Here is a 13,021-nt window from a genome sequence, read left to right as displayed (position 1 = left end):
CGTTAGTCCTACCAGTTTGAGAAGCATCTTCAGTGACTTGATTGTGTGAGTGGAAAACGAGTCAGGCATTTGGAGAAAGAAATTTATAAATCTGAACAAATAAATGTGGGCTATAAGAATTACATTCACTGCTATGTAATTTACTATTGCTGCTAAACGAGAACAGCTCAAGTGCTTAGGCTGTTCTATGCATATTTCATGGTTAGCCAGCATATAATCTATGGGTTGTATTTAGGGATGTGCAAAAAATTGACATTTTCTAGTTTGGGTCTACAGGACCTCAAAAAATTTCGGCATTTCCGAACGATCCCAATACCGATTTGGTATTTCAATCCAGGATTTTTTGGAAATCCCAATTTTTTCCTGGTCCAATAGACTCAAGAAGAAAAGTGCCAATTTAAAAAAGAACAACCCAGACCAACCCTGGGGCTGGCTTGGCTTCTCCTGCAGCACAGTTTAAATGGCACTGCAGGAGAAGCTGGCCCCAGGATCTGCATGCAGTGGGGAGCTCTCCACACCACACAGAGAGCCAAGTTGGGAGGGCTTCTCCTACAGCACAGTTAAACTGGTCTCAGGATCTGTGTGCGGCGGGGATATCTTCTCCTGTGGTGCGGTTTAAACTCACAGGAGAAGCTCGCACCAGGATCTGCGTGCAATGGGGAGCTTTCAGCTCCCACTGTACCTGCTGATCCCGGGCTGGCTCAGCTCTGCATCAGCTGGGGCAGTGGGAGTTGAGAGCTCCATACCACCTGGGCTGGGGCTAGCTCCTCTTGCAACTCGGTTTAAACCTCACTACAGCAGAAGCTGGTCCCACAATCTGCATGTGGTGGGGAGGTCTCTCTCTCTGTCACATGCAGACCCGGCCAGGAGGGCTTCTCCTGCAGCATGGTTTAAACCGCACTGCAAGAGAAGCTGGCCCCAGGATCTGTGGTTGAGCTGGAAGAGGAGCCAGCCCCAGCCAAGGTGGGATGGAGTTCTCAGTTCCCGCCATACTCAGAATAGATGAATATCCCCCCCCCCAAAAAAAAGCCAAAAGAGTCTTTTATTCAGGCTCAGCTATACTAGTAGTCGATCAGATTTTCTGAATCTGTATTCGGCTTAAATAATATCCAAAAAACACCAGTAAGGTTTTTCCGGATATTTTTGTGGCTTGGTTTATGATGAATGCACACTCCTAATTGTATTTGATCCACAAGACTCCCTTACTACAGAACAAACTGCAGCCATGCCACTGCAGGATGGTTTTAATAAGTTATGTAGGAGTTATAAGCAATGCTCCCTCTAAGCTGTGGAGTTTTGTGAACAAAAATTCTACTTTGTGGGCTACTGGCATTAACGTTGTGAGTGAGTGATTTGGCTACTGCATAAATTAGTTTGCTCTGGACCCATCCTTCCTGAGCTAAGACAAAAATGTGTGAGCCGGAGGCTAAAAAACTGTGAGCTAGCTCACACTAACCCAGCTTAGAGGGAACACTGGCTATAAGGTCTATTTCTATTCTGTGAGACTAGTTTAATCTCAAGAAAGAAGCCTGTCACCAAAAGAATGTGTTTTATATTTTTCTTCTCTGAAATCTTTGGATGGTTCACTACTTATTTTCATATGTGATGAGAGTTAAACCAATGTATACAAAAAGAGCAATGAAGCAAATAATTTCAACTTGTTCTTCCTCAGTAAAATTATCCTCTCAAAAGATAGCATCAAAGGTATTTCACAGCTCATTGATTGTATCTTCTGTTACAACTAATCACATTTCCTTTGGAAATCTTATTAAAAATCTTGCTGTTCAAGAGCAGTTCAATCTTGCACATTACAGATTATTCTCAAGCAATTTCATGGAATTCAAAGGAAAGAGAACTTGGCATGACTGCACATATCACATGTTGATTTGGCCATGTCGTACAAACTGCCTTGATCCCACCAGTTGAAAATGTACTATTTTGTTTTTAAACCAAGCATTTTAAGCAAGAGAATCCTACCTTATGCAACCACGTGAAATAAAAATACTCCATTAGTACTACAAGAAAAAGTAGATAAATGTTCATCCGTACACAAAAAGGCTGTTGCACATCAGCTTTCTTCCATGTCAACATTAACAAAAAGTAAACTGTGTATAACCACAGTACTTGTAAACTTAGTTCTGTCAGTACGTACTGATCATTAATGTCACAGAGTGGTATATGCCTCTTCAGCTGTACCACTATACTACAAACACACTGCATTAGAGGTTTTCACCTGAGCAACAGGAAGAATTGCCTATCTGGTTTCTTCTTCTCTTGCTGCATTTGTCCTTAGTTTTTGACTTCTCTGTCTTTTCCTTGTCATTTCGCTCCACCTTGAATAGATTCCTTAGCTCCATTCATAGCTAATGAAGAATATTCTGTTTGACCTTCTAGCATACTGTTCTTGGAGCTTCCTGCATCATGTATCCTGCTTGTACCTAATCCAGAGCTAAGAAAAACCCCATGGGAAAAATCCCATGGATAAGGGTACTGCTTAATAAGTTTTCTTACTGGCATCTCTGGATTAAAGTTCCCAGGCTTGTGGACGCTTCCTGAGAGGGGGCATTAGTAATGCCATATACGTTTTTCTTAGATGCTGATCTGAAATGTTCATAATTGAAGTATCCAACACATTATAGAAGTCATCTTCTCTCATCAGACAGATAAACTCTAGAACAGCACTTGGTGTGATTAATATATGTCAGACCTGTACTCTAAGGAGTGCTGCAGGTGTATGTTAACCTTGCAAAGAAAGGACATTCTTGCTGCTAAAACAAGACCATGAGCTGACTGTGGTACAGATTATGAATTGTCAATATCAAAAATTAGAATAAAGCTGAAGAAAGACACCAAAACATTCATAGTGCCAAAATACAATCTAAACAACATTCCTGAAGTGTTTAAAGACCATGTAAAGAACAGGTTTGAATGACTAAATATTACTAAGAAAGAATGAGCAAAGGCCATTCCTGTAGCCCCTCCCCCCAAAAATGAAAAGGTTTGATGGATAACTGATGAAACTCTTAAAATTGGTAAAGACAGATGGGGATCAAAAGTAAAAGGTGACAGAAACAGAAATCTAAATGCAGTGTTCAAGTGACTCACATGGAGACAAAGAGAACTATCAAAATAACCAGAGTAAAGAAATAGAACAACAAAACAGGAAGAACAAGATATCTGTTCCATAAGATTAAAAAAATCAAGGGGAAATGTTAGGCATGCTGAAAGATCAACATGAAAACACACTAATTGAACAGTACAAAATAAAGAAAAGATGGGAACAATACACTGAAGAACTATGCATAAGAGATGAAAGGATGACAGATTCCTTCAAAGAAGCAACTTTTAAAGAAGAACCTGCAATTTTAGAAAGTGAAATGAAAGGTGCACTGAGAGCAATTGGGAGAAACAAGTCACAAGGAGCAGATGGGATATCAACAGAGCTATTTCAAGCGACAGAAAGAAAGTCAATCAAAATCTTAACAAGAATATGCCAACAAATATGGAAAACAAAACAATGGCTGGAAAAGCTCAATCTACATTCCAATTCCAAAATAAGTAGACGTCAAAGACTGCAGCAACTATCAGACCATCACACTCAAGCAAGTAAAGTGATGGTCAAACTCTTGCAATAAATATATGGAATCAAAATGCCAAATGTTCAGACTGGATTCAGAAAAGGAAGAGGCACTAAAATCTAAAATCATATTGCAAACTTGCATTGGTTACTGGAGCATACAAAAGAATTTTGGAAGAAAATCAGCTTGTGCCATGAAAAGCTATGCTTGGTTTTTAAAGAAATAGGGGTGCTACAACATCTGATTGTTTTTGATATGCAGCCTATTGTTTTGATATGCAACCTATACTCTGGACAAGAGGCTTCTGTTAGGACAGCATATGGAGAAACAGAATGGTTTCCAATTGACAGAGCTGTCAGACAACGATGCATTTTATCTCCCTATCTGTTCAATTTGTATGCAGATCATAAGGTAAGCAGGATTAGATTTAGATGAAGGTGGAGTGAAAACTGGTGGAAGGAACATTACAATTTGAGATATGCAGATATACCACATTATTGGTGGAGAAAGTGAAGACTTGAAATGACTACTGATGAAGGTTAAAGCAGAATTTGCCACAGCAGGATGACAGCTGAACAAGAAAACAAAAGTAATGACTGTTGAGGAACTATACATCTTAAAGGTTGACGATGAAGAAACAAACTGTCAAAGATTTTTTTTTTATTCCTTGGCTCCTTCATCAACCAAATGGGAGACTGCAACCAAGAAATCCAAAGGAGACTGAGACTTGGAAGGGCAGCCAAAAAGGAGCTAAAAAGATTCTTAAGTGTAGGGATGCACCACTGGTGACTGAGATAACTCGTACTATAGTATTTCCTATTGCTATATATGGGTGTGAAAGTTGGACAATGAAGAAAGCTGACAGGTTGATTCATTTAAAATTGTGGTGTTGGAGGAGCATTTTACAGACACAATGGATCGCCAAAAAGACAAATAAGTGAGTTCCGGATAAAATCAAGCCTGTACTTTCCCTAGAAGCTAAAATGACTAAACTGAGGCCTTTATACTTGGGTCACATTATGAGAAGACAAGAGTCAATAATGTTAGGAAAAATTGAAGGCAGCAGGAAAAGAGGAAGACCCAACATGAAATAGGTTGACTCAATCAAGGAACCTGAGTAGGTGTGTTTCAGAGATGATTAATAGTAGGGAGTTTCAGAGGTCATTAATTCATAGGGTTGCTGTTAAGGTGGAAGTAAGTTGACAGCACTTAAAACACACACATATATAAAGGTCTAAAGACTTCAAAAAGCTTCTTCTGTTTGGCTTCTTGGTCTAACAGCAAGGACTTGGCCATATAACTGGAGAGCAGGACCTTTCACATTGCCATCTTGTGTCCCCACTCTCTAAACAGACTGTATTGAACTCCTCCTGGCTCAGGAGACCCTGGATTTGTACTGAAGTCTTGGCTCAACTGCTAACTAAATAATCATCAGTAAAGGAACTTATTGTTGTATATGGGTTCAGTCCAGGTGTACTACAGACAGTGCCTATAGACAGAATGGTTGTTCCCCTTTCCCCTTGGTATAAACATCACGCCACCATTACAAGAAATGGGAGATCAGCATGTTCAATCTTTATCCCAGTTTTCCCTTACCCTATTCAGCCCTCTCCAACCCACGTGGTCCATGCACAAAAGAAGATGGACTCAAAGTGATACTAGAGGTGTGCACAGAACTCTTGCTCGATGTGATGTCTCTGTATACATCCTGGGGTAGTTGTGGATGAAACCGAGCTTTGATGGCCTATACCTTCTCTCTAGAAATGGGTGATGCACAATCACCTGGCAAGAACAGAAATATCCCAGAAGCCTATTAAAATCATGGATATAAATGAATGCCAAAGTCATATGCATTCACTAACATGACTGATTCTGTTCAGTCACACTGTTATGAACTCAGGAGAATTTACTAAACAATTTCATGACACTTCTAGTTTGAGACAGTATAAAGAACCATTAGGCTGTTGCTACAGTATTTTAATTTAAATAACTGTAAGTAAGAATAGCTATTTCTATAAACCACCTCATCTGAACAAGGAGAACCCATTAAGTTATTTCAAAGAAAACAAGAACTAACTTGCTCAGTAAAAAGTACTGTTAAGAATAAATTTAACTTCAAGCCTGCTCCAAACTGTACAACTAAATGCATGCTAAATATTTAAAACATTTTGCAAGTATTGGGGGGTTTTTGTTCTAATTTTTGCTGTTTATGGCAGACAGTCATTTTCCTAATAAGAGTTTTACCTTGAAGGTTTCCAACAGCAGCTGCTTACTGAGCAATTTTTATAGGCAAAAGGTATAACTAGTAATCACTATCTAGTTCACTGGCACATGATTCAAGCTGTAGTTTACTAAAGTTGAAAGGTAATAAATACATGAAAACATAATCAAAGATGGGAAAAGTTAATCCAATTTATGCACACCTGTTTATATTTCAAAGAATATCTTTGTTGTAAAGGTTTCAAAATTAAGAAATAACAAAATTTTACAACTCCTTAAGTAAAGAAGAATATGTGCACTTGTTCATGGAGCACTACAACTAAAACATATCTGCTTTCTCGACCATGTTTGGAGAATTGTTCATTTTATTTACAGTATGTAATACTCTGGACAGTGGAATCTCATGCTGAATTACTCCAGTCTGAAGAACCCACTTAAATTCCACTGCAATTAACTTTGCACAGGATTTCACTATTAGGTTTTGTGGTCCAAGATTTAATACTGATAAACACCTGCAACAGCACTGAGATGAAGGAACTTAATATTGCATGTGGCCTTATCACATGCCATTAATTAAATAATTACAATTCCTTTATCTGGATATTTTATTTAATGTTCTGTACCTTTACTCTTTTGTTTTAAGTGTGCATATGTGAACAGATGCAATTGCTGTGATTTGGAAGTGTTTGCTTAGATTTCTAGGACTCTTTTTTTTTTTAAACAGTACCTTTCCCAAGGCTGCCACTCAGTGTCAGAGGATGTTCAGGCACAGCATCAGGTGACACACAGGGGCTGCAGTGAGAAGGGGGAAATCAGACAAATTGTCCTCTCCCTCTCTCTCTCCCCCTCGTACACACAGACACACACAGAGTTCTTGAGTGTCCCTAGGAGCAGCTGTTAGGGGGTGAGATGCAGGAATGTGCACAAGGAAAAAAATAATAAAATATCCATTCCATGAATGTTGCTTCATTTACACTTGCTCAGATCCAAGCCAACATTTTAAATTAAACCACATAAAAAAATTCTAGGAGGCTAAATTATGGAAAGTTAAATATGTGTCTCAGATGAAGTCTTACAACACTCTGAGGGCTAACAGATTTATTGTAGTACAACCTCCATGGGCTACAGCCCACTTTGTCAGATGTAATATTGTAGATATCAAAGTGTTGTTTTTGTTTTTTAAAAAAATCTGTTCACTGTTGCATTATTTGTTTTCATTTCCCAGTGCTTTTCATGAGTAGCACATTTGTTTTCCCTCCACTCTGGGTGATATTTTAAGGGATTGTACCCCAGGCACACAGAAAAAGTGGTTCTGGTTTCATAGGCCATTTCTATCTTGAGGAGCAGTGAGTGGCAGATGTCTGACACCTAGAAGACAGCAGTATTAAAAAGCACGAACAGGGAGATATTTGGCAGCTCAAGAAAGACAGGGATATTTTCACAGCAGGTGTAGAGGTTTGCAGTAGTCACAGCAAAGAGACAAACTTACAGAGGGGACAGGGGGCAGCATTGTGTGGCACCCTCGGAAGAGCAAGAGCATAGCACTGCAAGCACTGAAACTTGCATTTGACACCCCAAGGCAGACAACCAGATAGAGTTGGGATTTCAGAGCCCTAAGAAAAGCAGACAGCATGGCAGAGTGGGTGCAGAGGCATACACTGTTTTGATACTGGACTGGATCCAGCCACTTTTTCACTGAACCATACTCCCATACTATAGCCCCCATCAAGCATGCCTTCCTGCTTAGTCTGTTGGGTGATCAAAGGGGGAGAGAGACTCTTTCCTTCCTTCTTCACCAGTGGAAAACTCATTGGCTCCAACCCAGTGAGTGCAAGCATTTGGTAGAAAAGAAACACTAGAATAATAGTGCTTGGTGGAAATTAGTTTAAATGTGTGTGTGATGTAGTGAACGATACTCACAGGTACTGAGTAATGATTTATAATGTGTGCACACTCTGCACAGGTAACATATATAAACTGCGTAAGTACTGCAAATAATCACTAACACAAGACATTAACACCAATACACTACAGCCTGTGTGCAGAATTAACAGAAGCAGTACAACTAATATGAAAATGAAAAGGAATAGGGGAAACCGTGCATTAACTACAGAGAAACACACTCTTCTACACTAGAAAGCAATCACATTCTCATATGTACACCACTCACACAGCAGCTGTGCAATTTGAAAAGCACTAGAACAAACATGGAAGTCTTCGGTCTTAACGAGAATGGAACTAGCTCAGGCAAAGAGAAGCTGGCTGGAGGCTGATACCTATACAATCAATAACGCTCTTTCCGATCCAGCATTATTATTTTGTTCTCACTGGAAATGTACTGACAGTTTCATTCTCTATCAATTCTTTTTCTAATCCTTTTGTATTTGAATACAAGCTACAGTCTCTAAATCAAACAGCCAGATGCCAGATTAATAAGTATTAATTAATACAGATTATTGTTATCTTCCCTATTCATTTTCATTATAATTTTTTATTTATTTAAAACAGTCGAATGCTTTTTATTCCTAGGGATGTGCATTTGTTGATTAATGAAAAAATGAAGCAAAGCCTAGGAACAAAGCCACAGAAATATTTTTGAAGCCAAATCATTTTAAAAGTATCCATAAAAACAACAAAACCACATGGCCGGGAGCCAGCAGCTTCAATACAAGTACATAAGTAGTTACACAGATCAAGGTGTGATCTTCATCTCGTTACTATTGCCACTGCATTCCTCTTTCTTTAACTTCCCTATGACTGACTCAAATAGGATTCAATTGAAAAGTAAAGTTGCCATATGGGGAGGGTACAGTTTGTATCAAAATTCCCCTGCACCAATGACTGCAGCAGAATGGACGATAAAGCTTTCAGATTTCTGGCATATGTTTCATGTTGGCACAATTTTTCTTATGAGGACACTTAAAAAAAAAAATTGCAACCCTTCCATTAGAAGACAGAGGTACTCCAACCCCAACATGAAGATGAACCCACTTCAATTAAATCAATTCAAGCGCCTCAGACTCCCAAGAAGCAAACAAAACGGTCCAACGCTTTTGGCAATCACAACATGTCCTTACCAGCTTGACGGCCAAAGTTAAGGAGCAAAGAAGGAATACTCTGCATATACACAAAAGAAACCATGTGAGGATGGGATTACGGACTGAGACAGGATGAAGCTATTTGAAGAGAAAGAAGGTGGCTGGCTGATGGCATGAATAAGGACTGTGGCAATGGAGAAACCCCACCCATAGCTTAAGATGGTGCTCACTCCACTGACTGGAAACATATATATTCAACATTGCTGGTTTATTTTATTTCAATCATATGAGGATAAATTAATTCATACAGTACCTCTGATTAACCTGCATCTCAAGTGTCTGAATTTTTTCCAACAGTTCTTTTTCAACAGCTTCCCGATGTAATTCAAATTCTTTCAGGGCAATTCGTACTGCATCTTCTTTTTCACAACTGAGCTTCTCAACAAGCAGCTTCCTGTCTTCCTCATGGTTAGTAACCAACAGCTGTTTCTCTTCTTCAAACTTATTGATAGTGGCTTCATATTTTTTTTGCTGTTCACATAGGGCCAAATTCTCCTCTTTTTGCTTCTCCAGGGCAGTCACTGCCAATTCTAGCTTACCTTGCAATTCTGTTATTTGTTCTTCCAACCTCTTTTCAGCTTCAAAAGCTTTCTGATGCAAAGAAGTTACTTTGTTCAACTCAGTTTTAAGCAAATGTGTTTCTTCTTCGTGCCTGCCAATTAATTCTGAAATGCACTGATCTTTCTCAGTAGTCATTAAAGTTCTTAGCTCTGCTAATCCTATCTGATATTCCTCATCATTAATTTTTATTAAATGGTTCAATTTATCAATCTCTTTTCTTAAAATGTCTGTTTCCTTGTCAATAACAGATTGTAAGTTATCCTGCTGCTGAGTTTTGCTTTCTTCTAAGAGTAGTTTCATTTCATCTGTTTCTGCTTCTTTCAAAGCAAGTTCAACTTCCAATTTGCATCTCAAGTCAGACAGTTCAGAAACCTTGAGCTTTAGTTCCTCAATCTGTTTTTCTTTTTCTTGGATGTCTACAGCATGAGATTCCTGCATCTGTTCAAGTCGGCATTGGTTTTCCTTTATTAACTTCTCTAAACAATCACTGTGTTCAGCCATTAGCACTTCAAATTCTTGTGTACGTCTGACCTGAAGACTGGCTTCTAGTTCCTTCAAATGATCTTGCTCCAAACTCTGAAGTTCTGCCCTCAAAAGCTGCATTTTTTCACCAGTTTCTATATGAAGTTTTTTCAGATTTTCTAATGCACTTTCACGAGATTCCCTTAATTCTTTAATTTCACAACATTGATTCTTCATTTGGCATTCCAATTCGAGCAGCTTCTCATCTTTTTCATTCTGTAAACATACGACAGCTTCCTTTTCATTCTTTACTATTGCAAACTCATCATCTTTATCATGCAAAACATCTTCAAGACTTTTCAAGTCTAACTTTAATTTTGTAATCTTTTTTTTGTTCTCCTCACCATCTTCAACTAAAATATTCATTCTGCTTTCATATTCCATTTTTACAGACTGCAGTTCTTTTTGATGCTTTTCTTTTAGTGTCTTTTCAAGAGACAGTTTTACTTTTTCTATAATGTTTCGTATTTCTATTGAAGTACATTTTAAAGAACTAGAAAAGTCGCACTGTTCTTTTTCTACAAATGTTCTAAAGTGACAAAGGTCTTCTTTGAAGTTTCTTAGATTTAACTGAGATTCCTGGGCAGCAACTCTACATTTCGCCATGTAAACATTTATAGCAGAATTTTCTAGGGCTGCTCGTTTTGCACAAATATTTGTGTCTTGCATCCGCCTACTATCTATTGCATTGATAACTGAGGAATACAGGGACTCCACCATCATTTCTGGACTTTGTGGATCACTTATCACATTTGGAGATGCTGGATTTTCTTCTATTATAAACTCATTCACTGCTGACATAAAGTCAGATTCTGGACTTTCTGCCAGTGAGTCCAAGTCTAATGACCCTTGTTTCAGACCATGCTCTATACTTGGATGGGCAATTGTTTCAAAGTCAAACGTATGAGCATCAATACTGTCTGGAGACAATTCTTCTATTGGACCGGGGGGGCACTCAGGAGGGCAAAGAGGACCCTGAAGGCTAAGCGATGGAGGAGTTCTAGGAGAGGTAGCAATTGTTCCTGTTGTACTTTCCATCCTTGGGGTAATAACAGATTGTGGGGAAGCTTGACTGTTGGAAGCCTAAAATATACATAAAAATGCAGGGTTAACAAACCAGCTTTTCATAATCTGTTACCAACAGTGCAAAAAGTTACACAATGAGCTCTATGCCAGCAGTAGGAGTTCTTCAAGACTTCCCCTCCGAATTTACAAAAATAAGCATACTCCCAAGTACTGCAAAGAGCACTGCCTCAAGAAGGCGGGAGCGGGACCCCAGTACATGCCAGCTAACCCTTATGCGTTAGTCCTCTAAACAGTGGCTAGGAAAGGTTTCCACTTGCATATCTTTCCTTCTATTATTTCATTAGAACTACAATTTTTTCTAATGGCTGACTCACTTATTACGAAGTTCACATGGTTGGCCCGTGGCTGCCTCAAGGGCTTTGGATAAGATGTGTACCTAAAGCTCCATGCTAAGAACATAGCCCAAGGCATGGAGGCACCCAACTTGGATCAGGACCAGTGTTCCCTCTAAGGTGAGTTAGTGTGAGCTAGCTCACAGTTTTTTAACCTCTGGCTCACAGATTTTTGTCTTAGCTCAGGAAGGATGGCTCCCGAGCAAACTAATTTATGCAGCAGCCAAATCGCTCACTTACAACTTTAATGCCAGTTTGCTCACAAAGTAGGATTTTTGCTCACAAGACTCCACAGCTTAGAGGGAACATTGATCAGGACCACAGCCTGTGGGGAGAGGGGGCTTAGGTCTCCCACTTCATACCATTCCCTCTGTCTGAAACAGCACCAGGGAATGGCTATTCACCCCACTGGGGAAATTTTATGTTTTGTGGGCTACAGAGCAAATTACAGCTTCCAGAGCTGTTTCAAGGTCAAAGAAACCGTGCAGGTAGAGAAGGCTTAATACCTCTTTTCCTGTGTACTGTGATTCCAAGCTGAATCAGGCCCCCATGTGAATGAGAACTGTTCCCAGAATGGAACTTCAGCTGTTGACAGTCTATTTGTGCTCCATGTAGACTTTGTAACATGTGAAACAGCCCTATAGCTACAAGCCAGAAACCCAATTTTAATACTTGCCGCATCGACCTTGGATGCTGAACTACAAACCAGTATACAGCTATACATAGTTTATAAAAAATACTCATAACCTTGTAAATACAAATATGGTTTCAGAAGAACTCAGAATTGTTTACCAGTTTACCTATTTTAGTTGTCCAAGAAAAATCTCTTTTAAGAAGCAAAAATATGAAGCTCTACAAGACTGTAATGAATAAAAATACTACAACAAAGTATTTTTAAAAAACAGGTTTTCCACTGGAGTTAAGTCTCTCCATATGTTGTTTCCTTGAGAAGAAGCTGTAAAAAAATAGTCAAAGGCCCCCTGATGAGGTGACAAGGATGTGGATTCGCAACAGATGCTTAGGGAGGAAAAACCCAAAGGCATCTCTTAGGTCAAAATTCCAACATATCCAATATCTATCTTGTGTTCATGCTGTGAAATATTATGACAAAGGGGATCCATGATTTGGAAAAAAAATATCTAATGGTCAGATTCAAAGATTCAGCTCATCTAGTATTTCCATGAAATAATCCATGGAAGAGCTAATAGAGACTTCAACAATGTTGTGTAGGAAAGAAGCTGCTGACAGAAGGCAACATGAACACATATTTAGCAAAGATTTATTTTAGCAAGGATGTATTTAGCAAATAATTAATAAGACACAATGGACAGAGAAGACCAGGAATGAAGTAAGCTTAAATTAAAGGTCTATTCCTAGTTGCTATGATCTCTAACACAACTTGAAGTTACGATCTTGATAGAGAAATTAACAAATTTGTGCTGATCTGCATATCATATGAAAAATAAATTATAATAGTTTATGAATATAAAGGCAATGGGTTGGATCCCACAGATGATTTCCAGGGACAGAAAGGGAGGGTTGTTTATCCCCCCCCCTTCTGTAGCAGACCTCTGGCTCCTACCTCATGTTGTTTCTGGGGGTTCCCCAGGAGCAGACTTTCAGG

The 13,021-nt window shown here is 39.0% G+C and overlaps 1 protein-coding gene across 1 annotated transcript in view; it reads right to left on the bottom strand.

Moving 5' to 3' along the window:
* The window catches only part of RB1CC1 (RB1 inducible coiled-coil 1), a 120,300-nt gene that overhangs the window by 44,478 nt on the left and 62,801 nt on the right, over positions 1 to 13,021 (bottom strand). Inside the window, exon 15 of the mRNA XM_015406869.1 lies at positions 9,150 to 11,062. Coding sequence (XP_015262355.1) covers positions 9,150 to 11,062 — 1,913 coding nt within the window. The remainder of the gene's footprint in view (positions 1 to 9,149; positions 11,063 to 13,021) is intronic.

The sequence above is a fragment of the Gekko japonicus genome, unplaced genomic scaffold (genome assembly GCF_001447785.1).
Source record: "Gekko japonicus isolate JY-2015 unplaced genomic scaffold, Gekko_japonicus_V1.1 scaffold2031, whole genome shotgun sequence".
Classification (NCBI taxonomy): Eukaryota; Metazoa; Chordata; class Lepidosauria; order Squamata; family Gekkonidae; genus Gekko; species Gekko japonicus.
The sequence above is the reverse complement of the archived record's forward strand: the minus strand, read 5'-3'. Positions and strand labels throughout refer to the sequence as shown.